Below are 27757 nucleotides of genomic sequence, written 5' to 3'. Positions count from 1 at the left end.
CTTCCCTGATTGGCCCAGCTCTAAGCCGGGCTGGCCCCGCCTCCCAACCATAAGGAGGCAGGGCGCGCAGGCGTCGCAGGGCATGCTGGGAGCTGTAGTTCTTTGAACGGCGAGGGGGTCGTTTTCAGGGACCGGCGCGTGTTGTAGGGCGAGGCCAGGCCCGGGGTTCTTTTTGCAGCCTTTCCACACCCCCTTCTCTCGCTTTCGGCCTTAGTTTTACCGTCTGTTAAATGGGAACAAATCCCTTAGGTTCACAGGGCACTAGTATGCAAAGTATTTGGAGAGAGTCTGAGAAGGTGCTACACATGTGCCCAAAGGGTGGGCATGAGGATTGGGGTGCACTTAGCCTAGGGGGACCCTTCAGGCTTTCCCAGGATACCAGTTTAGCAGGGGGATGCTTTGCCCCTAGTTTTTCAGCATTGCTGATGGATTTATGTTTATCTGCTCATGGCTATTTATGTGCCACAGTTAAGCCTCCCAAAGGATGTGGACACCTGCTTCCCATGCAGACCGAGGGGATGTAGAAGTCCTTAACTCAGCCATTTAGGATTTCAGCTTAACACCAAGGACTTAACACCCCTATCAAAATAAGGCTGCAGGAGTACCTTTTTGGCTTGTAACTTCCATTTTGATGGCAGAGGGATCAGCATTTCCTCCTGGCTGGAGTAACTGCTCATGCAACAGGGAGGTCTGCATGGCTTGTGGGGAGCTGCCAAGACCTCAGAGAAACAAACAACTTTAAGGGAACATGAAACAGAACAGAGCAAGCAGTCCATTGAGATGATTAAGCTGCCCTGTTCCAGGAGCCCACGACATCCCAGCAGATGCAGGTCCTTCTCTGCCACTCTTTTTTTACTAGTCTTCTTTGTCTTCCCTTCAGCATCCTTGGCAGCTCTGTTCCTGCTGCTCCCCCTTACTTGCCTTCCAAGCCTTTGTCTCCCTCACCCACTCCTAGCTTTCTCCATCTTCTCATGTTCCCTTCTAGTCACGTATCAGCCTCCTTCTGTGCATACACCAAACAGCCAAACCTGCATCCTTGGAGTAAGCTCTACTACCACCAACAATTTCACTTCAGAGCCCAGGAGTACGTTGGCTGTTTGAAGGCACCCTCTCTTCCTTCTCCAAGCCAGGTGTCATTAGTAATCATCAGGGTCAGCTTCCAACAATGTGCTGAGGTTCCACTCAATATAGTGAAGCAAAATGGTCCAAGTCTGCTCAGAACTGTATCCCCTCTTGAGGTTGGGCAATTCAGCCCCTGTTTGCCTTTGCTAGCAGTTACCTCCCACCTGTACACACACAGTCTGGATTATGTAGGAGTACAGCCACATTTTATGTGAAGTACACAAACCCTACCTCACGCCCCCAAACAGTAAGCTAAGAGCTTGGCTGTCTCAGTGCCAACCAACCCCTCTAGAACTTCAGCTGCTGAATCACCCAATGCCACCTTTCCCACTTAGCACACCTCATCCTAGGGGACCCAGACCAGGTCAAGAGAACCTCCTCTAGAACACAAAGGCCTCAAACAGGTATCAAATCTGACCAGATCCTCAAATACAGCCAGACCCCTTGTGGTGGCTTTGACATTGCTGCTCAGTCTAAGTCCACAGCTTCCCTGGTGAGCACACTCCTCTCCCCACACCTACAAACATATCATGTTTTCGGAGAGTAGCACACCAGGAAACTCCAGTGTGGTCACCTTTGTGCACATTATGCAGTTTCTGAGATTCAGGCAAATTACATTGCCAGGAAATATAATTTATATCTGCCCATCCAGGGAGGTCCCAGACGATTGGAAAAGGGCAAATATAGTGCCTATCTTTAAGACAGGGAACGAGGATCCAGGGAACTACAGATTGGTCAGCCTCAATTCAGTCCCCAGAAAAAATCATGGAGCAGGTCATCAAGGAATCCATTTCTAAGCACTTGGAAGAGAAGAAGGTGATTAGAAACAGTCAGCCTGGATTCACCAAGGGCAAGTCATGAGTGACCAACCTGATTGCCTTCTATGATGAGATAACTAGCTCTGTGGATGCAGGGAAAGCAGTGGTATACCTTGACTTTAGCAAGGCTTTGAATATCATGTCCCACAGCATTCTTGCAAGTAAGCTGGAGAAGTATGGGTTGGATGAATGGTCTGTAAGGTGGATAGAAAGCTGGCTGGATCATCAGAGTCAACAGGTAGTGATCAATGGTTCAAGGTTTAATTGGCAGCCAGTATCAAATGGAGTGCCCCAGGGTTCAGTTCTGGGGCCAGTTTTATTCAACATCTTCATTAACAATCTGGAAGATGGAATAGAGTGCAACCTCAGCAAGTGTGTGGATGACACCAGGCTGGGGGGGTTTAGCAGATATGCTGGAGGGTAGGGGTGGGATTCAGAGTGACCTAGACAAATTGGAGAAATCTCATGAGGTTTAACAAGGAGAAGAGCAAAGTCCTGCACTTAGGACAGAAAAACTTCATGTACCGCTTCAGGCTTGGGACCAACTGGCTAGGCAGCAGCTCTGCAGAAAAGGACCTGGGGGTTATGGTGGACAATAAGATGGATGAGTCAACAGTGTACCCTTGTTGCCAAGAAGGCTAGCAGCATACTGGGCTGTATTAATAGGAGCGTTGCCAGCAGATTGAGGGAAATAATTATTTCCCTCTATTCCGGTGAAGCCACATCTGGAGAACTGCATTCGGTTTTGCACCCCACCCCCCTGCCCTGCCACTATATAAAGGATGAGGACAAGCTGGAGAGAGTACAGTAGAAGGCAACAAAAATGGTGAGGGGGCTGGGGCACGTGACTTCTGTGGAAAGGCTGAGGGAACTGGGTTTATAGTCTGCAGTCTGCAGACAGCAAGACTAAGGTGGGGATTTGATAGCAGCCTTTAACTACCTGAGGGGTGGTTCCAAAGAGGATGAAGCTAGATTGTTCTCAGTGGTGACAGATGACAGAACAAGGAGCAGTGGTCTCAAGTTACAGCAAGGGGGATTTAGGTTGGATATTAGAAAAAACTTTCTCACTAGGAGGGTGGTGAAGCACTGGAATGGGTTACCTAGACAGGCAGTGAAATCTCCATCCTTGGAGGTTTTTAAGGCCCGGCTCAGCAAAGCCCTGGATGAAATGATCTAGTTGGAGGTGGTCCTGCTTTGAGCAGCGAGTTGGATTAGATGACTGCCTGAGGTTCTTTCTAACTCTATTTTCTATGATTCTATGAAATACAGGCCCTGGGCTCTCCTCATTTATCTAGCTGAGTAAATGATCTTAGGTTGGTGGACCACATACCCTGTTCATCCACTTCCTCTCTGGAGGGTGCCAGGGAGTGGTCACACATGGGGGAGGCCAGGGGCTCCCATCTGCTGGAGACCAGCCACCTGTTCCAAGCATAGGGAAGAAGTATTTCAGAGGGTTCCATACAGTCCCCAGGGGCAATGGGTAGGGTAACTGTCGCTCCCCAAAATGTATCCTTTGTATGTTTTGCCTACTCCTTGCCCTGCTGGGATTGTGAGCGTGGTCCTTGTGTTTTAGGTTAAGCAGGTGGATTTATACTGGAATCTGTGGCCCCTCCAGCTAGCACTATCCCAGCAGGAGCCTGCTCTGTATTGGGGAGGGAAAGGGTGCAAGGATGTGTCTTTTTGGCAACATCTGTAGCCTTGCTCTGCTTTTAATATTCTCCTGCTGCGTGTGCCTCCGTCACTTCAGCCTCATTATCACCTTTTGGGGCAGACGTAAAGGTTTGATACCTGCCAGTGAGATTAAAGCAGCTCACACCTCAGATTCCGGTGCTTCGAAATGTACCTTCCCATTGCCAGTGAAAATAATCCTGCAAAACAAGATGAGTCTCTACAGCCAGCAAGAGCGAAGGATAAATTTAGAGCAGATTGAAGGTGAGGAAGGAAGGAAGGGGAGGCTCCGAGGCGATTATGAAAGAGCTGTGTTTGCGGAACAGCTGTGCCCTGACAGCTGCATGCATTGGGTGTCATAGGCCAAGAGGTTCAGGAGAAGTTACTGATTTTGCATCTCTGAACTTTTGGGTTCCTGACCCAGGAATTGGGTGGGTGTAGACAGACTAAGAATTAATTCACCCAAGAAGGAAGGGATGATGCTATAAGTAACCAGGTTGTGTGTGGTCAGGGTAGGTCACCTGCGTGAAGAGGACGGGGGTAAGAAGCCATGATTAGGGCTGGAGAAATGGAGCAGGAACCAGAGTCAGGAGTACAGAGCTGAATTTAGAAGCCAAGATCAGAAGCTGAAGTCAGGGTTGCAGAGCTGAAGTCAAAAGCCAAAGTCAGAACTGGGCAAGGAGTTCCAAGCAGGTCAGGAGTACGGCAATCTATGTCCAGATAGCTTGCTGCTGTATGCTGTGGGCTTATCAGGGCCTGTGTAGGCGGGACCCTCTTACTGTAGCCCTGAAGGGTAACTCAGCCTACTCTATGACTACTCTCAGGTGGAGCCTGGGGCTGAATCCTATCCAGCTGGGGCTAGGTTTGTTACAGATGCGCTCTTTTGTTCAATAGCCTAGTGTCTGGTGCACTTGCCTAGGATGCAAGAGTGCAAAGGATGCGGGAGGCGAGGTTTTACCTAAATGCAAACCTTTCTGCTGCCGGAGGGGTTTTGAATGCATGTTTCCTACTTTTCTAGGAGAATGACCTAACCACTGTCTACAGAGTATTCTGGATTGGTGTGAATGGTGTTTTTTCCTCAATCTCTGCTGTTGCAAGTACATGGAATAGTTAAGATAGCATTAGTGTGATGCAGCTATGATAATCCAGGAGTTATGCGAGAGACACAAGGATATTTTGGTTGATATCTTTTATTGGACTAACTGGATCGCTAGACATGCTTTCAGAAGCAAAGCATTGTTCTTCAGGTCACCTCATGGCTTCAAGAAGAGGGCCCTACTTGTATAGGACCTGAAGAAGAATGCTTTGCATTGAAAAGCTAGGCTGACTTTATCCCAGGTTGCAGTTGGTCCAATAAAAGATATCAACCAAAATATCCTTGTTTCTCATAGAATAGTTAAATATTCATTAAGCCAGAGAGAGAAAGAGACTTTATAGCCCAGTATTTAGGGCTCTCACCTGGGAGCAGGGGCACTTGAATTTTAGTCCATGCTCTGGTGAACACTTACATAGAGTACAGAAATGTTTACTGGAGCAGGAACTGGATCCCAGGTCTCACCCTTCCAGATGAGTACCCTAGTCACTGAGCTATGCATCATTCCCTCTTTCTAGTCCAAGGAGTATTTAAATGTTCCCTGCAAAGTGCAACAGGAGTGAGAGCCTTTTCATTGCAGTCTAGTAGTTTAGGTATTCCCAGGGGAGGGAGATGAACCCAGATCTTCCACAGCCTCAGCCACTATGAGGGCTTCAACCACTGAAGTAGTTGGTAACTCCCCTTCCAGCTCTGCTTTGCCAAGATTGAAAGAAGGGTCTAGGCACCTCATTCCAGGAAGGAACTCAAAGCTGTATGTCCGAGTCAGTGCTAGTACCTCACTCCAACCGAAAAGTAGCAGCTTCATCTCCAAGACAGAGGAGACTTGCAGCACACCCTTGTCCTTAACACTTCCTCCTAGCTAGTTTAGGTGGCTGCATGCTATGTGTGCTAGCTTCTGTAGATCCTGTTCCCAAAACACCCACTCTCCCTAAGCATTGTACTTAGTCTGGATGTGGTGAATTCCATTAAGCAGTGGGAGCCCTAAAAGTTACAACCCTAAGAGCTGCGACACCTCAGCCCATCTTGAGTTGGACTTCTGGACATGCTGGGCCTGTATCACTCTGACCAGTTAGTGGGAATGTCAGGGGCTTTGTGCCATTTGGGCTTGAGGTGTTGTAATTTAGGCACCTAAAAACAGCGGTACCCAATATCCTTGCCTGTTTTTAACCGTCTGATTGGAAGGATATAAATCTGCCCATACTTAACAGTGGGAGAAGAGCTTTCTCCTCTGAGCAGTCCATTGGATCAAGAAAGATTGGGCCCTTAGACTGTGTGTTCTGTGGGACGGATCAGCTCGCTTCTCTGCAAGGGCCCCAACAGGGATGTCCATCAGAAAAAAAAGACAATTGCTAGCAATGTAGCAGCCTTGTGAAGAGCACTGACAAGAGCACAGCAACTAGGTGAGTTCCCCCACCCCTCAACCTGGGCACACTTTACTGTAGAGAGTTCATACAGTAGGGAAGAGACAAAGTCTGTACACACCTTACACCAGCCAAGGGCTTGTCTGTATCATTTCTCTTTTAAAGATGGGGAAACAGAGGCTCTGAGTGGGGAAGTGGCTTACCCACAGCATCAGAATGCTCAGGAGTCCTGATGTCGAGTCCCCATTCAGTCACACACAGCTAGCACACCCCCAGGGCTTTTGGCAGTCACTCACTTGTAAGTGCAGTAAGTGTGGTCTCAGTTACTGTAACATGCTTAGAAATTAGCCTGGTAACCTTGCAACAGAGGATGTATTTATGCTGCAGTGTCTGGGGATTGTGGTGTAACATAAAAGAACATGACGTGACCTAATGCAGAATGATTAAATTAAGACAGAAAACACGTATGCAGTCTCTGCTTGCTCAAGGCAGCATCGTCTCTCGGGGGCACGCTTCCTCCCAGCGATTCCCCAGCCTGCTATGCCACAAAATCACTCTGTCTGTGCCTGCTCCCTAGCCTTCACAAGTGCCTCCGGGCTCAGGAGTATTGGGCATGCAGCTCCCCTGCTCAAGGCTCAGATGAATCCATAATCCCTATGCCATTGTGAGTGAACTGGCGCAGCTCTAGGAATCGCATTCTGTGCACTCATATTCAGTGGTGTTGAGGATTGTTCTTCACTCCCTGTTCCAAACTATTGTGCTGGGCTCAAAGCATGTTTGTCTGTTTGGCCCCAGAAGGGGCTGGATGATGCTACTTCTCTATTATATGACACGTTTTGGGTTTATGACTACTGACTGGGTTCATTCCATACTGACTACCTGATGTTGCCACAGTCTCCTCTAGCAGCTCGCTGACACCCTGCTTGCTAACATTTTTGACCCAAATAGTGGATGCATGATTTGTGGTGGAGGGAGGGGCTGAATAGATTTACAGGGTTGGGACTAAGATCAGCTAAAAGAAGCCAGTGCCTGGGCAGATCTGCAGAGTGATGGGTGTCTGGTGTCTGGTATACATCCCCCTGGGTGCTCTCATGTATGGGTCATCCTGTGCTGCTGGGGAATGACTGATCCTAGCCTCAGACCTCTTGGGTGAAGACCACCCAGGAGACTGGCAGGAGGAAGCATAGACATTCCTAGCCAGAGCTATTCAAGCATCTCACTCCATTGGCTTCCCACCATACAGCCCAGGCTGGCAGTGAGGCTGGTACACAAGGGACACCTGGCCCACAGTTGAGGAGCTGCTCCCTTGTCCTGGTGTGCTCCCACTCTTGGCAGGGTCAGGGAGGGGCATGCAAGGGACTGTCACGTTCCTCAGGTTTCCCCACTCCAAACCTTCCCATGGGCCAGTGCGCTGACCCACACTCCCTGTTCTGGCACTGTCCCCCACTAGCCCCTGGTGACGTGAATGCCTGATGACCAGTGCAGCACGAAGGAGTGGCTGTCAGGCCATGTTAGGCATCAGGGAGCCACTGGAATGGAAGAGACTGTGGGCTGAGCGCTTTGTTTTCAAGGCCTGATAACTAGCGGAGACAGCAAAAAGCTGAGAAAATGAAGCAATGGCTGAAGCGGTGCCTCACTCACGAGTGTGCAGCGACAGCGGAGGGAGAGGCAGAGGCAGAGGCGTCTGGCAGGGGGCCAGACCCAATTGAGAGCTGTCTGTCTGTCCATCAGCCGCTCGGCAAGTGCCTTCTGCAGCTCTTCATTCCTCACTTCATTGCAGAGCCATGTGGTGACTTTGCACGTGTGGGTGGCAGGTTCGCTCCCCCTGGCCTGCCTCCTCCAGCTTGAGGAGCCTGCAGCACCATGTGCACATGGCCGAGGGGCAACACTGCCCTACACTTGCAGGGGGCTGAGGTGCTGCATGGCTATAGGCATGGTACATGTCCCTGCTAAAGGCCCTCAGCTCCCCCAGTTGGGGCCAGTCGGGCCCTCCCATTGCCTTGGAGAGTTCAAGGCCCATCATTTAGAGGTGCAACAGGCACAACATGAAGGAAAGGAAAAATAAGCCCATCATGTCACCAAAAGCATGAACAGATCATGTACCTGGCACACTTATAGTGCAAGGTAGAGGGTTTGTGGGCACTTCTCCTAAGAGCTCCGGTTGGGGCAAGGTGATGGGGGTAGCCCGATTAGCCATGTCTGCCCCCTTATCCCACCACCATGCTTGTTCTCCAGGGATTCCCCTATCCTTCTTGCTGTCCTGGGGAACAGCAGAAGCCAATGGTGGCTGGGTTGGGCTGGGCTGGGCTGGGCTAGGTAGGATTGGGGCAAGGAGCAGGGCCTCTGATGGGTGTGACAGTGCAGCTCCTGTACATTATATGCTATTTCAGTGTGGATATGAGTTCCCCAGGACCACACAGCCATCAGTAGCCACATGTGAGCCTTGCAGACCAAAATTTCCCTCCCACTCCATTCTCTTTCCTGCTCAGGCAAAGCCTGGAGTGAATGCTGTGGGAGAACGTGCCCTGTCTCTGCCTGAACAGGACTTACTCTGCACAGCCTCTGGGACTCAGTGGCTGGCAAAGCCATGAATCAAGGCAGAGAGGAAAGCTCACTGCTAATCTGCAGGTGTCAAGAGCTGCATGCCCATGGAGAGGGCAGGAAAGAGCTCGTTACTGGCAAGCCAGGCTTCTGTAGTCTCACTTCCATGGCCTGGAGGAGTCAGAGGTCTCTGGCCCTGTGTGGAAGTGACAGGGGCTGTCTGTCAGATTTAACCTCAGAGCTGTGGGCTGCTTTCAGTGTAGTCAGCATAATGCTGCTGCTGCTTATACAGAGGGTAAGAACTCTTGGCACTTGCTGATAATACACACTTTCCAAGCCTATCTCTCCAAGTGCCCTGTGAAAGTATTTCAGCTCCACTCTACAGATTGGGAAACTGAGGCACAGAGCTGGGGAGTGCTTTGCTCATAGTGAGTCAGGGGTAGAGCCAGGAATAGAAATCAGGAGTCCTCACAGGAGTTGGGACTCCTGGCCCTGTATCCAGAAGCACTTGGGTTCCTGGCAGCATGGTGTAACTCAGCACCAGGTGCATTGATGCCCCTTGAATGTGTTACACTCCCAGCTACTGCTAGACTTGGAGAAAGAGAGAGAATCATCCCTTCTTGTGTCTGATTCTTTCCTTAATCCGTTCACAGCCCAGCGTTTGTGACAACCCAGCTGACTGCTGGGGAAGTGATTAGGGTATCACAAGCTGTGATGTGAGCCATTGCTGACAGCACCAGGCAGGTGCGGAGGAGGCTTTTTAGGAAAGGAGAAAACGTCTTCCTCTTCAAGTGAGCTTAGTGCTGGTGAAGGTTGTTGGATTGACAGCCTTGTAGGCTCCTGCATGGGCCACGGCAGCATGGGCTCCCAGACTACAACTCACTGGTACTATATATATGACTGTGCCAACCATCAGCAGGGCCCTGGCATGCTGGGCGCTACACAGACAGGCCCTGCCCCAAGCTAGACACACAAAGTGTATTACAGAGGGTGGGACAGCACCTTGTTACAGGTCAGGAGAGTGAGGACTAGAAGCCAGATCTCCTGGCTCCTGATCCTGCCTGCTGATCCAAGCCTGGCCTGATGAGAGCAGCACCAGTAGGGAGGGAAGTTTGCACCTTGCCTCTGTGCTGGGGCTGGCAGCCAGGGAGCCCAGAGCTTGGTGGCTTATGGCATGCATGGTGGACCAGGAGTGAAACTGAGCTGTTCAATGCACACAGGCTGGATCAGAAGGGAGTGGATAGGAAGATGGCTTCAACAACCACCCATCCTGTTCCAGTGTTTTTTTTGGCTAAGAGTCTTGGAGAATAGTTGCATGCCCAAGAGGGCTGGACCCACACCACGCTGTATCCCTAGGGTCCTGCCACACAAAGCGTTAGTTTTGCATGACTTGAACAGGGCCACAATAAGGGTCTGGGGCAGAGCTACAAATTGAGCACAGGAACCCAGAGCCCACTCTGTGCCACACCACAGTATCCATAACCCACATTTGCTGGCTGTCAAACTCTAGACACTTTTCAAAGTGGGGTGCATATCTGCCTCCCTATGGGGCAGACAGACAAATGGAAGCCAGGATATGGATACCAAATGACTCGCTGGGCTGAGAGCTCAGAGAGCTGGGGTGGGTCACTCCCTCCCCTGACCCTCGGCCTTGGGCTTTCTTTGTGGGACAATGCCAGGATCCAGACCAGGCTTTCTGACATACATGGCAGCCTATTTAATGAGTTGTTGCTTACCTGTACCCTGCCCTTAATGCTGTGTGCTGGGCTCCCCCTGCCCCAAAGCCCCAGCTGGAGGCAGAGCAGGTTTTCTCCACCCCCCAAACATCAGTCTCCCTGTGTTTCACTCAAGCACAGCCCAAAGGTTAAAGGCTCAGCAGAGCTGGCTGGAGGCAAGCCAGGCATTAATTACCGCCTTCTCATCATGTTTTACAGCTGACATCACAATTCACTGGTGCTCCCAAGCCCTGGCACTACAGTAATGAGTCCCAGTTCCAGGATTTATTTACTTATTACTTTATCTTCTCCAGTTAATTGGGTCTGAGAAATCTGGGAATGCTCTTCTCCAAGGGCTCCCCTTCATAGTGGGGAAAGGGGTAAGGGCAGGTATGAGCAATTCATATACTCCCAGGAGCAATGCCCTGCTCCACTCTCCCTTTTGGAGACAGAAATCTGAATCTGACCTGACACAGGCCCAATGCCTGAGCCCTGTTCCTTTCTCCAGAGGGAGAACACAGGTTTGAAGGAAGTCAATCAGAAGGAAAATCCCTTTGCAACCTCTAAAACTCCCTGCTGCAGGAGATGTGGACAGCGCATCTGGGTTGAATGGATGGCACATGTGCTGGCTGACAATCATCTTCGTGAGGCCATCCTTCATGGAGACAGACATCACAGAGGCAGCATCTTCTGACTCCTAGTTCCCAGGTCCAGCCTCTTGAATACAGTGCTCTCCAGAGCTCTGGAGAGAACCCAGGAGTGCTGATTTCCATTCTCTGCTCTCCCTCCATGGTGACTCCTAGCTAGTCTGACACATGCTTGTGAAGTGTCCTGAGCACCTGATGAGAGATGACTTAGCCTGGCTGTCTGGTCAGTTTAGAATTGGACAAGTGGTGCTAAGGGTAAATCCAGTCTTTGCCTTTTCTCTGCACCATGCCAGCTGGCATGACTTCATGGAGGAGATGATCTAGATCTCCCTCTTGGGACTGCTGGCAGAGAGACCACCGACTTCATAGGGAGGGAGCTGCAGCACAGGGATGTCTTTTCCCTGTGAGTATCCAGGCTGTTGTGCAGGTGCCTGAGCCAGTGATATTCTGGCTGGCTCTCAGGAATTACAAGCACCTGTCCTGGCTCTACAGCCTTAATAGAACAGGGGGTCAGATCTTCTGGGGTCTCTTCCTGGCTTGGGGTAGGTGTGTGGATTGGGAGTCAGGACTCCTGGCTCTGCTGGTAACTCTGTCTGTGACCGGGGCAAGTCTCTTCACACCAGTTCCCTACCTGCATAACTGGCTAAGAGTGTGTACTCCCTTTCACAATCTGTTGGGTGGTCCTTGAACACGACAGCTGTTCATGGCTGCACATCTTACTTTGGCCAGACCTGGCCCATGAGGCCTGGTCTCTCACTGGATGCTCCTTCACTGGCTGTAGCAGTAGCTTGGCTCATTCTTCCCTGTATCTTCTAGGCTGTTTGGCTTGACTGACAAGAGCTGTGGAAATCAGCTCTGGCAGGGCCACTTTAATTTGGGAGAGGGCACAGGGCTAGCAGGATGGAGACTGTGGTTTTGTTCCTGTGACTGAGTCTCTCTGTGACATGAGGTAAGCTGATTCCCCATCTGTGTAGAGGGGTGATGATCTTTCTTCCCCTGCATGGCATTTGCTAAGGGGCTATGGCCCTAACTGTTATCCAAGAACCCACCCCTCATTAATGCTTTTTGAATCATCAGATACTTAACTCATGAGCACTATAGAGAAGTCATCAGTGAGCACTGTCCATCCTATACACTGTTCAAGGTTTTGGGGAAAAGAGTGCCCCTGTAATGACCAGTATATACTGGGCACGTCTACATGTGATGCTAAGTCATCATAGCAACGTGCTAGGGTGATGTAGCATCCGCGGGCAAAAACCACAGCTATGTCACCATAGTGATGCGCTCCCTCAGTAGAGCACATTGCTACAGCAACATAGCAACTAAAAAGAACCATGCGCTGCACACATGGTGCAGTATCAGCTGTTACTGCACCATCATTTAGTACTTCCAAAAGGTACTAAATGATGGCATAGTAACAACAGTGCCATAGGAGCATGTGTAGAGGTGCCCAGTGTCTCCTGATGCCTACACACATGGAAGCAGGGTTGAGGCTGCACAGACAGCCTTGATTTTTGGCAATCCCTGTCCTACAAGGGCTTGGCTTGGTGACCTTACTACTGTACTATTATTTAATGGAGTTTTTGTGGGCAGTCTCCCAGACTTTAAACGCTCAAACTCAAGCCCCCATATTCCATCCTGTGGCATTGTATGGGCCTGCACATGGCTCAGCTGGTGAATCAGAACCTCTAGAGTTGTGACTAGAGCTCACAGACCTCTGCCACCAGTACCAAGACAGTCTGTCTTGGTGACAGTAGTTGGCTGTCATCCTCTGTGAAGACCAAGACTCAAGGGGTACAGAACATGTTGCTAGGGCATTTCACAGGTATCTGCTGACAGTGGAGGCATGATGAGGCTCAGGGACCTTGGTCTAGAATCTGGAAGGGGGTCTGTGCTCTAATGCACAGTCTTCTGCCTATTCCCCCATTAGCTTGATCACTTCTTCTCTAACCTATCCCTATCCCAGTCCTGCCTCTAAGCCTCCACTGGCTCCTTGTTCTAATTCCATTCTTCTCACCTAGTAAGGCCTCATCTTCACTTCTCAAGCTTCTGAACCCAGTCTCAGAGTCACCCCTCCAGACTCCTCATCCCAGTTCTAGGCACCCTGCTCCCAGTCCTAGTCTTTCTTACTCTCAGTCCCTTCCAATACCTCCTACTCAAGTTTCTTTTTCTTTTTCCAATCACAGTTCCCTCCCCAGCTCCCAGGTCCCTCCCACTCTTCCATCTTGAACTCCTGTTGCACTTGTCTCTCTGATCATTGCCAGTGGCTCCCTCTCAAAATTTTCATCTACTCTTAGTGCCTTTGCCTCCCCTGGATCCTTGTCACAGTCTCTTTGCCCAGCTGATCTGATTTTCATACACAAAAGTTACCTCCCTGGCCCTCAGGCCAGGACCTTCCAAATTCTAAGTCCTTGCTCCAAAGGATGAGGTCACCTCACAAAATTCAAATGGGCTTTCACGCAACAAGGACACTCCTCCAGAGAGATAGATTGCACTTTTGAAAGAGCCACCCAGATACCTTGCAAAGAATTGCTGCAGTACAAAAAGAAAATCCCCATGAAACACACACCATTAGTTATGACATACCATCCTTCCCTGGAACCTATATGGAAAATCCTCAAACAATTGCAACCCGTACTAGAAAAAGACCCATTTCTTAAATAAATCTTTACAGAATCACCAATCCTAGCCTTTATATAAGCATTGAACCTTGCTAAACTCAGCACCAGAAGCAACTGTCCAATGACCCAAACCACACCAAATGGATCTAGACTATGCTAGGACAAGAAAAATAAAACCTGCCAACACATCTCCACCAGTCCCACAATAACTACACCCCACAACAGAACTGCCACCATTCCTGGATTTTACACCTGCACCTCCAGAAATGTAATATATCTCATCCAGTGCGACAAATGCCCTGATGGAAAATATGTAGGAGAAACCAAACAACAACTGCACACCAGAATGAAGACGCACTGAAAATCTATCAAAGACAAGAAGACCCAACTACCTGTGGGTGCACACTTCTCACAGGACAATCACTCCCCTCTGACCTGTCACTTCCAATCCTCAAAGGGAACTTACAACACACCTTTCATAGATGAGCCTACAGGCTTCACATCATAATCTACTGGATACAAAAAAAATCATGGACTTAATATAGACATTGGATTTATGACACATTACAACCTGCCTAACATCTAACATCCCAGACATGCTTGTTTTTAAATGTGCTTCTTTTCTACCTTGGAGAACACATTACATCAGCAGAGTCTCCCTATGCCTGGTGAAAGGTGTTTGTGTCAGAAAGCTTGAAAATAACTTTTTTCCAACTTTTTAGTTGGTCTAATAAAAGATATCACATCTGGCCAAAGAACCTTGCCTGCCTGAGGACACTGGAAAAACTCACCAAAAGGCTTTCATTGTTAGAAAACAACCCAGTTTTCCTAGGCTCACTCTTGATAACTTCTGAATTCTTCTGGATGACATTTTCTAGAAAAAATAATGCAAGGCAGGTGTTCAGCATGAGCAGTTAATGTTTGGCAAAGTTATAAGCAACTGGGAACAGGGTCTCACGATGGGAAGTTTCTGGCATTACCCATCATTATAGGCAGAGCTCCCAGCTCTGCCTATAACAGGAGCAATGTCCATAAAATGTCAGCAAGGAGGCACACAGGGCTCACTGCTCTTGTGTGAAGGGTCAGGGTACACCCAAGCCTTGGGGAGAGAGAGAGCTACTGCTGATCTGCTCCTACCCACCAAGGGCAGTTCTGTGTTTCCAGCCTCACATGACTTTTAAGATGAAAAAAACCAAAAGAAAAGAGAAAGAGATCTTGACTGTATTCAATCCCAGTGGGACTCTGCAGCAGAGCCCTTGGGAATTTGAAGGGCATAACTCAAAAACAAAGGCTTGACAGTTATATGGGTGAACACAAGCATAAAGCTGAGCCCAGCTGGTGGCGTGAGGATTTGGTGTCTCAGAAGCTGGGCTATCAGCTAACGGGCAGCTCATAGCCACTGAATATAACACAGCTGCTCATGAATGACTGAAGCTGGCTTCAGAGTCAGTTTTGTTGGTAACATGGGAAGTCATTGACTTATCTGGGACCACCTCTTAGCCCAGTTTTTGCAGGCACCCGGCATAATAAATCCTCAAGGATTAGTATGATACTGAGCGAATGAGCTGTGGTCCACAGGGAGGCATCTCCTACTGGAGCAATGGATTAATTGTCTCAGCTGGGGAATAGCCTGCTTCACGCATGTCTGGTTTAAGATAGCAAGGATATGCAGGCCAGATTGAAGCTTGCTCTCCTGGCTTCCCTTGGATGCTTCCTTCCCTGGAGTACCAGGCATGGCATTTGCTCTTGTTGCTCAGGAACAATAGAAAGTCTGGTGGAGCTGTGATGGGAAAGGGTGTTGGGCTGGGAAAGGGTCAGGAAGAAGCTGCCCAGAGTAAGACAAGACAGTGACCAAAAGGGTAGGGGACAGGGTGGGAGAGAAACCTTACAATCTCATGCGTGGGAGCACATCAAGAAATAAGGAGCCCCTGAAGGTGGGGGCTTCTTTAACTACAGCTTTGGATGGTCTCAGACTTTGTTCCAGAGCATGCATCTAACCCCTTACCCACTTTACAGTAAGGGATGGATAACAGGATAAGAAGCCTCCCTTTTCTGGAGTCAGTGGTAGACGTTCCAGCAGGATCCACTCAGCCCTTCCTCTTGCTGAGTAGCCTGACTGAGCCATGGGAAGTCTGTTGAGGATGGGCTTCTAGCATGACACCTTACAAAACGGAATGATTAAATATTCATTGGGCCAGAGAGAGAGAGAGAGAGAGAGAGAGAGAGAGAGAGAGTGAGCCTGGCTGACTAGCTGAGTGGTACCCAATGCTGGTCTGCGAGAGCAGGGTCAGATACAGAGGGGGTGCAGTTGTGCAGCTGCACCCCCCTTTTTCGTCTAAACTCCGCAGAGCATGTAAAAATCCCCTCCTTTCCCTTTCCGCTCTGAGGTACATCACCTCTCTCCCCTTAGCTTCCCTCCCCTTCCCTACCAGCTGCTCAGAGGCACATCCCCTCTGCTTCTCTTTCCCCTGTCTCCCATCTGCTGCTACTGCTTTCTCAATTGTCCAGGGGCTGGAAAAGCTTCAAAGCAGTCCTGAGTGCCAGCCAGGCTGCACAGGGGTGGGCTTACTTGGGAACAGTGACAGCAGCAGAGGCAATGGGAAGGTGGGTTCCCTCTTCCTGTGCTTGCTCCTGCAGGGATGAGGCAGGGTGGTGAAACCCTCCTTACACCCATCTCCACTGCTACCACTGCCTCTGTCCTGGCTGAGCCAGCTGCCTCCTAGCCTGACTGGAGTGGGCAGGAGGGGCTCTGAAGCTTCTCCCACCCTGGGATACCTGGGAAAGCAGTAGCAGCAGGAAGGCAAGGAAGGGAAGGGGAGGGAAAGGGATGTTCTTCTGTTAAGGATGGGGACAGGGAGGTTCTTAGTTGCTTTGAGGGCTTTAAAAAAAGTCTCCAGAGGCTCCAGTCATGGTCTGCCACATCTGGGGCAGTGGGGCAGGGGACAAGGAGGGGAATCAGACTGGGGGAGGTGGTGCAACCACCCCTGCACCACGGGTGCCTGCTCCTGCACCCCCCTTTGCCAAATTCTGGACCCACCCCTGGCAGAGAGCTGTGGTAGTATTGTGGCTGGGTCTGCAGTATATAGGAGCTGATCTGTCCCCTGAATGTTTCTGTGGCACCAGCCTGCACTGTGCTGCAATGCTGGGCTGCTCTTGCTTCCTGAACAGGAAGCGAGTCACCTCTGCAAGGCTCAGTGTATGGGCTAATTAGGTCTGCTGAGAGGAGTTTGTGTGGTTCCCTTTGCAGGTGGGCTATAGGGTCAAAAATGTTGAAAACCACTGCTCTAATGGCATAGTTAGAGCACACCCCTGGGAGGATGGGTTCTGAGTTCTGCTTCAGCGACTACTTAGTATAAAATATCTGACCCTCCATTGGTACAGGCCTGGAAACAATGTCTTCCTACTCCTCAGATGAGGGTACACATCACTCAGTTGTAGAGTCCAGCAGTCTCTCTCCGTCTCACTGGGCCAATGGATCTTCAACTTTTCCATGCAAAGTAAAGCAGCTTCAACAGGAGGGACTGAAAGTGCCCATATCAGGACAGGAAGTGCCCAATTACACACTCCCAGGCAGAGAAGGGCATGGCAAGTAGGTCTCCCATGTCCTGGGTAGGTGCTTGAATCTCTTAGCTGTGGGATTAAAGGGTGTGAGGAATGTGTTGTCATCACCACCACATCTTTGTGAGAAAGGGCTGGTGTAGGTTTCCAGCTTCAGGAAGGGCTCAGGGTCAAGCAGGAGTGGCTTCCCCAGACAGCGAGGCTATGTCTACACTAAGCTGCATCTGCCGCCAGAAATTCAGACAGCAGGTGTCCCTGTCAAGCTACGAGAGCTACTGGAGCTACTACATGGTGGTGGCAGCTCTATTCAGCTTCATTCAGCAGCTGGGTCCCTTGAGAGCATGGTGCATTCCAAGAAGACACCAGCCGCAGAATGGGATGCACTGGCTGGCTGAAGATGTGAGAGTATCTTCATGTTAAGTGGCTGCTGAGCAGTGGCTAAAGCCTCATTCCACTTGGTGGGGGTAGTATGACTTTGGTGAGGGCAGAGTAGAGGGCTCTCCCACCATCAAAGTTCTTCAGTTGAGTATACTTACCAAGGCCTGCCAGGAGAATGCTGGCACTGTGGAAACATTGGGTGTGGGGGGCAGCCAATTTTGGGACTAGTTCAATGGGTCATTTCACTGAAGGAGGCAGAGTCCTTACTGCTTTGTGGAGCAGCTGCCTCTGAAACAATCGCACAGGAGACACTCTCCCACCCCCACACGACAGACCAATAAACTGAGCAGGGGGGGCGCAACCATCTGGAAGAGACTGCCCACTAGAACCTAGTGAGGCAGATGATGGTAGAATTCAGATAGAAAGAATCATACCTTGTGATAAAGGGCTGAAGCAGTGGGGCTTGGAGGAAGGTCCAGAATACTGAACTCCAGTGTCATGCCATTTCCTCTTTCAGAAGTGCCATGGCTAATGCTGGCACAGATAATGCCTTCCCATTCCCTCCTCAGGTGAGATAGGACCTTCTGTTCAGCCACAGAGCAGGTGCTCAGCCACAGCAGGGGAACAGGGCATTTGTCCTCATCTGGAAGATTAGTCAGGTCCCTGGACTGTCAGAGTGGTAGGTATGATACCAGAGTGAGTGCTCAGTCCTTGGTCTGATGACTGAGACTGGCAACTTCAGTGATGGGCATATTTACCTCCTGCCTTAGGTTGGCTTGTATCCCACCCAGATAACATCTAGCTGGACTGCCCATTGTCATGGCATTATTGTGAGCGCCCCCTGCTGGGCAGTCACCTAGAGGTGAACAAGAGGAGTGCAAACTGCATTGACAGATGTACAGCTCCCCAGTCTAACTCATGGTGCTTTACAGAAAGTGCCATGAGTTAAACTGACCTTCCCAACCCAACAGACATTCACTGTTGAATCAGAATGGTAGGTGATCAAGCTCCACTTGGAGCTGATCTGGGGACAGAGGCTGCATGTTTACAGCATCTGACCCTAGCCCTACCCACCTCTCCAAACTCCTGGTGCTGTCTCAGGATGGGACTGGGGGACCTCCTTGAGGGAGGTCTGTTTTGGGGTTTCCCCAGCTTGCTCTGGAGAAGGGAAGGTGGGTGCATTGGAGACCTTCCACCTTTCCAATCCTCCCATGCCACCCTCCAGCACTGGTTGGGCAAACCCCAGACTGAACTCACATCCCTCCCTTCTCCCCCTCCCATTCTGAAGACACTGCTGGAAGCAGCGCTGACACAGCCCAGCCCTGCTCTCGGCACATGCTGACAGACATTAACGAAGGCACGCTGCTTTGGGGTGCCTTCATCTGAACCCTCATGAGGGTTCAGAATGCTGTGTAATTGAGCATTTTATAAATGCTCTGCAGCCACGTACTTCTGTCACTGCACAGCAGTAAAGCACCTTCAGTGGCTGATCATGTGACAAATGGTCATGTCTGTCAACATGCTTTGGGGCTTATACATTTGTAGGCCTCTCCCCCAAGGCTCCCAGCATGGGCTATATCTGTGGTGGTTGGTTCCATGGCATGAATATCTGTCCTCAGAGAATGGCATCAAAATGCACCACCTTACTGCAGATGGTCACTCCTCAGTTGGTGTGAACAGCTACTATGGTGCTGCCCCCATTGATCTCCACTGGGCCAGTGCTCAACAGGCAAAAGATCACAGTCTCTTTCCTTCTGAGATTCAGGCATTGATGCTCACCAGGGAGCTGAACTCCTTGACTCGGTGGCCTCATTTTCATTTCTTGCCCTATTAAAACACCTCTGGATCCCAGCCAGCGGCATTTTCCTGCTCCTGTGACAGACAGTGCTGAACATCCACTGTGGAGCTTTCAGACAGAGAGCTGGAGCTGAGGAGGAGCAGGTCAATGCTGTGGGAGTGCTGCTTTCTGCACCAGGTGCTGCAGCCTGACCCTTCTGCACAGCCACTCCTGGAATCCACACTCCTGAAGCCACAGCCCTCCACTGGCTTGTGCTCTCTCCCAAGCTCCAGCTTTAAAAAGGGAACAGCCTCAGTTTTCTTTCTCCCATTGTGACTAAAAAGAGTGGCTGAAACCAGCAGAGACCCATTTTATGTCTTAGCATCAGGGGGTCAGTGGCGGTGACTGAGCTGATATCCCAGGTCTGTAACCTGGTACTCTGGATGAACAAACTTACACAGCTGTGCCTCCCACCATGGCCCTCCATTCTAGAAGGTACTGATTCTGTGCTCCTGAATCATGATGTACCTCCCTTGGCTACTATGGGAGCAGGCTCCCAGGCATACCCTCTGCCCTGGGGTTCTGACCATGGGACACTGTGGCCATTAGCTCCCAAGGCTTGACTGTTGATGAGTTAGCAGTGTCTCCCAGCCTCTGCATCTTCCAAGCCACCCAAATGACTGCAAAGGGTCCCATTGCTAACCCTTCCTGAGCATTGATACTGTACTCATCCCCAGCTGTGGACCTGGGACCCACCCCTCCAGCATCCCTTCCCCAGGGTGCCAACCCTACCCAAAGCAAATGTACAAGCTTAGTACATGGTGGGGTGGGTTTATTTATTAGCTTGGTTATTCCTTTCATTCAAGCTCTGAGCCCATGCAGTGTGTTGCGATGGGACTTGCCCCGGATGCGGCGTGGTGGATAGATGGATGGATGGATGGACAGAAGGATGGATGGACAGTCACTGCTTTGATCCTCACTCCAGGGTAGGTTCTGGAAAGGCCATGCCTGGAATCACCCCTTCCCACCTCCCTTCACCTGCTCTCCTGAGGAAAGAACAACCAGAGTAGTAGAAGTAAGAAGAGACCAGACTCAGGAGAGGTCACAGCTCTTATTTACCATGGATTTGCTCTTATATTGATAAGAAAATCAATTCCCTACCCCACCCCCAGCAAAGTACCCCCAGCACTGGACGAGACAGGGAGGAGCAGCACAGCTGGGGCCTGTCACTGGGACCACAAGGAGCAGGAGGGCAGAGCGCAAACAGGTGCCACTTGGTGCTTGGGGGGGGGGGGGTCCCATTGCCACACAGCACTCCCCAGAAGAGGCATCTGTATAAATATACACACATCCTGTACATATGTACATGCAAGGCCAGGGGCTCCTGTACTCCCCCTGCTAGTCAGGACAGGGAAAAGGGTGGCCTGGACCCAGCAACCAAACCAAGGAGACGCAAGGGCCTGCAGGCTTTTGAAGACATCCTGACCCTGCTGTAGCTTCTGCCAGCTGCTGTGCCTGCCTTCCCTCTGAGCTAGGAGCCAAGCAGGCTCTCAGTGCCTGGCATGGGGCTCAGCTGGGATCACACATAGCAGAGCAAGCTGATGTTACCAGGAAGCAAAGGTGGATACCCATTCACCCAGGAGAGGAGCCAGGCAGCGCAAGGAGGGTCAAGCCATGTGCACTGAATAGGGGAAGGGAGGGCATTGGCACAGATGAGGCAGAGGACCCCACTGGTATCAAGCAGGAGAAAAGAGTGCACTGAGCTGGGGATGAGATCTCAATGGTATGGAGTGGGAGAACTGGAAAGCACAGGTACTCAGTGGCAGAGGGGTGCCAGGGGACCATCCTAGTGCTAGGCAGGTTTCACAGCCAAGTTACAGGGCAGGGTTTCACTTTGGGCAGTAGGAGGGGGTACTGCAGGGACCACACCCCCAGTTCTGCCCTGGCTCAGCACTCTCAGCCTTTTCTTATCACCCTCCTCCCCCTGAATGAGTGCAAGCATGGACTCTGCGCTTGCATGGGATGCGGGGGAGAAGAGCAGGTGGGTGCTGGGGCTAGGAGGGGAAGGGTGAGATTACACCCCTTGCCAGTGGCTTGGGATCCTTCCCTAGATCTCTCCAGGGCAGGGGCCCCATGCCAGGGTCCTTCACAGTCCTTGTGGTGTGGGCAGAGCCGAGGTGAGTGAGGCAAGGCTTGTGTGTGTGGCGCTGCTCTCAGTCCGAGTAGATGATAAAGCCCGAGAAGGTGCTGTATTTATTGTTGTTGCCCCCATGAGCTTTGCCCCCATCCAGTTTGATGAAGACCTCATCACCGGCATCCAGGTGCAGGATGACACTGTTGCTGGCATAGTCATAGTTCTGGTCAGCATCCTGGGCAATGGCGCTGGCCCGCACCTGGGGGGAAGGAGAACACAGTCATTACTATTCCCCAAGAGGCAGCAATTGGGACCAAAACAACTCCCTTTAACCAGGCTGCCTAAAGTTGTCTAAGACCTGGGAACCCCATAGTACCACATCCTCCTGATCCATCCCTGGCTCCAGGCTTCTGCAAGCGGGCAACATTGAGTCACTTGCATTAGGCCTGCATTTGCAGCAGGACAATTGTCTCTTGGCATTTTGCAACATATTCACCCCCCACAGCCTTTGCCTTCCATGTACAGCCAAGGCTGTGTATAGGGGCACGGGACAGAACCTGTCCTTGGGCTTGGTCTCCTACATGAGGGAGCTCCTGCTGTGTGCAGCAGCTCATTAGGGGGCACTGGTGACACATGCCACCACATTCCATTTGCTCTTTTATTCTCAGGCATTTAGCAAATGCTGCCATCACCTTGCCCCAGGATTTGCATGGTTTCATAAAGCAGGAAAGACAAGTGCAGAACTCGGTAATGCAAGTGCAACTGATCTCATGAGAGGAGCAAAACAGAACTCATTTGATGCCCCACAGCATCCTGAATTTGTAAGGGGCAGCAGCCCCTGCTGTGCAGCATGGTGGCAGAAACAGCCACTCAGCACGTGCAACAGCAGGCTAACAGGTTTTATGTTGTTTTGTTTTTTTGGAAATATATATATAGTTATATATATATAGTGATATATATATATATTTATATATATACACAGCATAGTACCTTAAAACACATTTAAAACCCGTGCACCCATTACAATAGTCGCCCCTGCTTACAGGTGGGTGACTCCACCAGGCTTGGAGCTCACTCTGCCCATAATGACTCCATATGCGGGGGTAGGGGGGAAAGTCCAGGGGTCACTCATATGGACATGGTGGGATTTGACTTCCAAGAGAAGCTGTCAGGGGAAGCCCACATTCCCTGTCTTGTGTTAAGCTCATCATGGAATATAGCCCAGATTCCTTCCCAGCTTAACACCCACTGGGTCCTGTCCACACTCTCCCCATGTTATGTACTCTGGTCCTGTGGTTTCAACTCCAGGTGGGTGGGCATGAAGTAAGGGAAACCACAGAGGTTTATAGGCACATATTTTCCCTTCTCAGCTGGGGCCAAGTGCAGGCCAGGGACCTTCATTCAGTTTCTCCTGCACCCTGCCTCAAATATGTGGTTGTTTTAAGGCAGGGGTGGCCAACCTCTGGCCAAAGTGTCACAAGTGGCATGGACAGCCTCTGCATGTGGCATATGGTAGATCAAAAAGGAGACAGGCAAAACACTGGCAGATAGGGCAGGGAGCAGAAAGCAGAGCAGCAAATTGGGTCGAGGAAAGGGACTTGGATGACATAGTTGGGGATGGTCCTGCTTTGAGCAGGGGGTTGGACTAGATGCCCTTCTGAGGTCTTATCCAACCCTAATTTTCTATGATTCTATGAAAGATCAGAATGGCACTTGGCAAGGGGCTAGGGATTATTTGTGGCATGCCTGCCAAAAAAGCTTGACCCCTACCACTCTAGGGCACCTGTTTCAGAAAAAGAGGCTCTGCCTTGGCTTATAAGAGCCAAGTGATGGAGAATTCACAGCTGCCCACAGGCAGGCTGTTGTTCAATTACCTTCCCTCTTACAAACCTATCCTTGAGCAGGGATGAAGAAGGTCCCATGGCAATAGAGTACAGTGATGCTGCTGTGAAAAGCAGAAGCAGCTGTCACAGACACAGTGATGCTTGTCATAGTTTGGTGTTCCTGTGCTTTGAGTACAGAGGGCCCTGGGTGCAGGGAACAGACCCATATTGGCTGTAGAGAGAGAGCATCATTTCACCTAACAGCCTCCCCCCCTCCCCCTACCTAAGTTTACTTTCTAGGGACTCCTGGATGCAGATGAGCAGCAATATGTCGAGCCCTTCTATATGGAGTGGTGGCCCCTGTAGTCCTGCCAGCTGCACTTGCGATAGCAAAATGCCTTACAGGACTACACCCTGTCATAAAGGCTGTGGTTTTTAAACTCCCTACAGCAACAGCTGCTCTAAATTCAAGACATAAAAGTGATCAGAGAAGGACAAACAAGCCCCTTGGGGCTTTTTGCACCTTCCCAAGTGCTACTTCCACCTTAGAATGAACTCTTGCTCCAGCTAGCAAGAATGCATGGGGGGAAGCAGGAGAGAGTGCAGACAACCTCTTCTCACCACCCCAGGGAGGTCAATGCACAAGTTGGGGAAGATTCCAGCCTTACACATCCTTGCGGACTGGCGACCACGGGAACCTTCAGGTATATAGTAGGCATAGGAAGACTGCACTGCATATCCAGGTCACTGCAGTGCAACTACCTGCAGAGGCTGGGGGGCAAGGACACAGCTCTGAGAGTCTATGCACATACACGCACATACCCACACGCCACTTGTGTAGTTCAGATCAACCCTTTATACTTTCTGCTTGCAGATGCACAGAAAGAAAGTATGAGCTTACAGGCCAAGGGAGGGGGTGAACATCAGGGATTCTGGGCTGCATTCCTAACACTACAGTGACATATTGTGTAACTGTAGAGAAGTCACCTCTTGCCTGTTATCTTTGCTTTCCCAGCCCTAAAAGGAAGGTGATGAAGCCTGCCTGCCTCTCAGAAGGACTGTCAGCTTTGACCCAGTAGAGCTTGCAGTACAGTGAGAGATCTTGGCCACCAGACCAAAGACAAGATCACAGCTGGCCCAGGTGCCAGTAGCTTGAGGTTCTACACAGCCTGCCTGCCTATATTCTGCTCTGAGGAAGGAACATCTCCTGACTCATTTTAATTCTAACCAGGGCGGCATTCAGGCCACGGCTTTTGCCAGACCATGTCTTCAGGGAACCTTTCAGTGTTAAGAAATCCTTTGGGAAGGGAATGATGAGGAAAAGGACAAATATTGGCCACTACAGACAGGAGGCTGAGAGGCCAGCTCTGCCTTTGCCATAGCCATGTTCAGACAGGCTGAGGCAGTGGAGAGAAAATCCAGGGATTGGACAAATTCTTGAAGGAAAGGTGCATCAGTAGGTATTGGGCATGGGAGTCAGGGGGCACGTTTACACATGACAGGGGTTTAGTCCTCATGGTTTTATTCTATGCCCCCTAAATTGAAATGGTGGGTTTTTAACTGAAACCCACCATTTCAATTTTTCTGTCATGTTAAGGTGAGGGGCCTGATCCTTTTTTGTTGTTGTTGATGGAGATGGAGCCTGCCCTCGGCCGGGGGGGAGGAGGGGGTGAGCAGCCCCTGAGTTGTGAGGGGCCCCTGGTCCTTCCCTCCATGGTGGTGGTGCCCCCTGGGTCTGCCCGGGCAGGCTACTAGCAGGCTGGGTGCTGCCCCAGCTTGAAGGCAGCACCCAGCCCGATCCAACTGCTCCCCGAGCCCACCTGGGGAGCAGCGCCTGGCCAGCTTTCAGTGGGCAGGCTCGGGGAACAGTTTGATCAGGCTGTGTGCTGCCTCTGAGCTGGGGCAGCCCACCTGGGGAGCCCTGGGGCGTGCTGCCACTGCGGAGGGAAAGACCGAGGCTGCCTGCAGCTCAGGGGTCACTTCGCCTGCCAGCAGGTTGCCCCCTGGCTGTAGGAGAGGCGAGTAGGCTCCACCAAAAAACGAAAAAAAACTAAAAAGGATCGGAGCCATCACCGCTTCTGCCTTCAGAAACTTTAAAGCACCTGCTGAAAGTAGAAGTGGTGAGGGGCCCAATCTTTTTTTTTATGTCTGCAGAGCCTGTCTGCCTCTCTGTGGCCAATGGCGAGCTAACAACTGCTACTTATCATTGCAAACTAAACTATATCCGGATGTAGTTTAGTTTGCAAAGATGCAAACTCATCTAAACTCCACAAAACTGGCACACGTATAATGTGTAGCACCATTAAGCCACACAAATTGTATTTTCATCACATGTACATCGTGACGACTGTCATGTGTACAAGCGCCTAGGGCTAAATGCTGGAGGCTGTAAGTGAGACGGTAACAGTGGAAAAAAGCCCAGTTCACTCACCCTTTCAGCATCCACTCTCTGTCACTGTGTGACACCAGATACTGGGCAAGATGGACCTATTGTCTAACCCAATGGCAGGTCTTATGTTATGTTTTTATTCTATACAATACCTCAGGGAAGGCTTTGCCAAGGGGCCCTCAATTCAGAAGGTACTTCCTTGTCTGTAGAAAGCACTTATAAGGAGTGGCTGGTCATTATTTAGGTGCCAAAATATAGGAGCCTGGTACACCGGAAACCCAGACCAGGAAACTCTCCTGGCAACCCAGGACTAAGCATGGCTGCATAGCACCAGGCAGCCTGGCCCTGAGCCTTGGGAACCTGGTTCTCTTCACCTTTTCCTATTCCAGGATGGCAAGACAGAGTTTTAGTGAAGCTCTAACCTTTGCGAGCAGTTCAATTGTTATTGCATGATGTCCAAAAATTATATCAAAAAGGGCAGGCAGGTTGCAAAGCCAAGCATTAAAAATTTGGAGATGCCAGATTTCAAGCTGTCTATACAACCTTCATGGAGCCCCTTGCACAGCCGCATTATGACAGTCTGGATTACACGATGTCATGAGTGAAACGCAGGAATGAAAGGGTGCATGGGCAGTGCAGGAAAGATAGAAATAAGTCAAGAGGTGGAGAGCGACACTGTGAGAGACTTAAAAACTAAGAAGGGATAGACAAGGAGAAGGATGATGAAAGATTCCTATGGGTGGATCTATGATTTTGAAAATGTAAGTGCAGATGGTGTGGTGCATCATCACATATAACACAACAGACATTTTTCTCCAGTTACAAAGAAACTAGAAGCTTCACTAATAAGCTATGGGGCTAGAGTGATGTTATTCAATTTAAGATTGAAGGGGAAAAAAGCTTTATTGGAATGTGCATTTATTTGCTATATCATACAGTAACTTGGGCAAACCTAAGCAAAAATAATCAAAAGATGTTGTTTTGCTAGTCCTGTAGTCATTATAGTTAAATGTACATCTTTTTCCGATTCACAGAACAAAATCTGGCCTTCTTGAACTTCTTGACAGTTCATCCAGTGCTTCACTGAAAGTTATTGCCACACTTGAGCTAATGTCAGCTAAGTTAACCTTTCCACACTTGAGTTAATGTTTCAAACTAGAGTTACAGAACAGTCTATAGGGCTGTGAAATAGGAGTTACTTGGAGTAGCTAACAGACAGCAGAATGCAAAAGTAAGGATAGCTTGAGAGGCAGAACCATTAAAAAAAGAAAGAGGGTCGTTAACATCTATAGAATGAAGAGTTTAGAAGGAATCAAGTAGATTATTATAACAAACCCTGAAGTCAATTGACTCCCTCACTGTTGCCTAAATAGAAAGGCTTCTGCCACTACCAGGCAGTTGGCTTTAAACTTTGGATGGACCAAGAATCAAAGAGGGGGTGCAACTGCACTACTACATCGTTCCCCTCCCCTTCCCCCCCACCCGGGTCCACCCCTGAAGGTGCCCTACTGGGAGTGTAGGGAGTGTGCCATCAATCTCCAGGGCTGGATTTGGAGATGGTCAGAAATCACTGTAATATTATTAGCAAGATAAATACCATTGGGATTTGTCTCATTATGGGAGACTAACTTGCCAGTTATAGATTGGAAAGCACATGATACTAATAATAGTAGGGCTTAGATAGTCCTGGATGTGTTACCTGACAGATTTCTTCCCCAAATAATCAATGAACCAACAAGAGATGAGGCTATTTTAGACCTGGTTTTGGAAAGTAATGAGAACTTTGTAGATGAGCTGGTTGCACAAATTCAACCTTGGATCAAGTGACCATGAGCTGATCCTGTTTAAATTAAATGGAAGGACAGATGAAAGTAGGTCTGTAAGACAGGCTCTCCTTTCCAAAACAGCAAGTGTTAGTAACCTGGGAGCTAGTTAGTAAAGTCAACTGGATGGAGGACCTCAGAGACTTGAGTGTGGAAGAGGTCTGCCATTTCTTTCAGTTAAATATTTAAAAACAATATGGAATTTGCAGCCCAATCAGGGGGAGAAAGTTTGTAAGGAAGGGCCCCAGACCTATCTAGATGAATAACCACCTCAGAAAAAATATTAGGT

General features: G+C 50.0%; 1 protein-coding gene across 1 annotated transcript in view; it reads right to left on the bottom strand.

Moving 5' to 3' along the window:
* Positions 1–20159: 20159 nt before the first annotated feature.
* Positions 20160–27757, bottom strand: part of C1QL1 (complement C1q like 1) — a 43020-nt gene continuing 35422 nt past the window's right edge. Inside the window, exon 2 of the mRNA XM_006278583.4 lies at positions 20160–21692. Within this exon, the coding sequence (XP_006278645.3) occupies positions 21513–21692 (180 nt within the window). The 3' untranslated portion in view covers positions 20160–21512. The remainder of the gene's footprint in view (positions 21693–27757) is intronic.

Source organism: Alligator mississippiensis, chromosome 4, assembly GCF_030867095.1.
Source record: "Alligator mississippiensis isolate rAllMis1 chromosome 4, rAllMis1, whole genome shotgun sequence".
Taxonomy (NCBI): Eukaryota; Metazoa; Chordata; order Crocodylia; family Alligatoridae; genus Alligator; species Alligator mississippiensis.
This window is presented reverse-complemented; position numbering and strand designations above follow the sequence as displayed.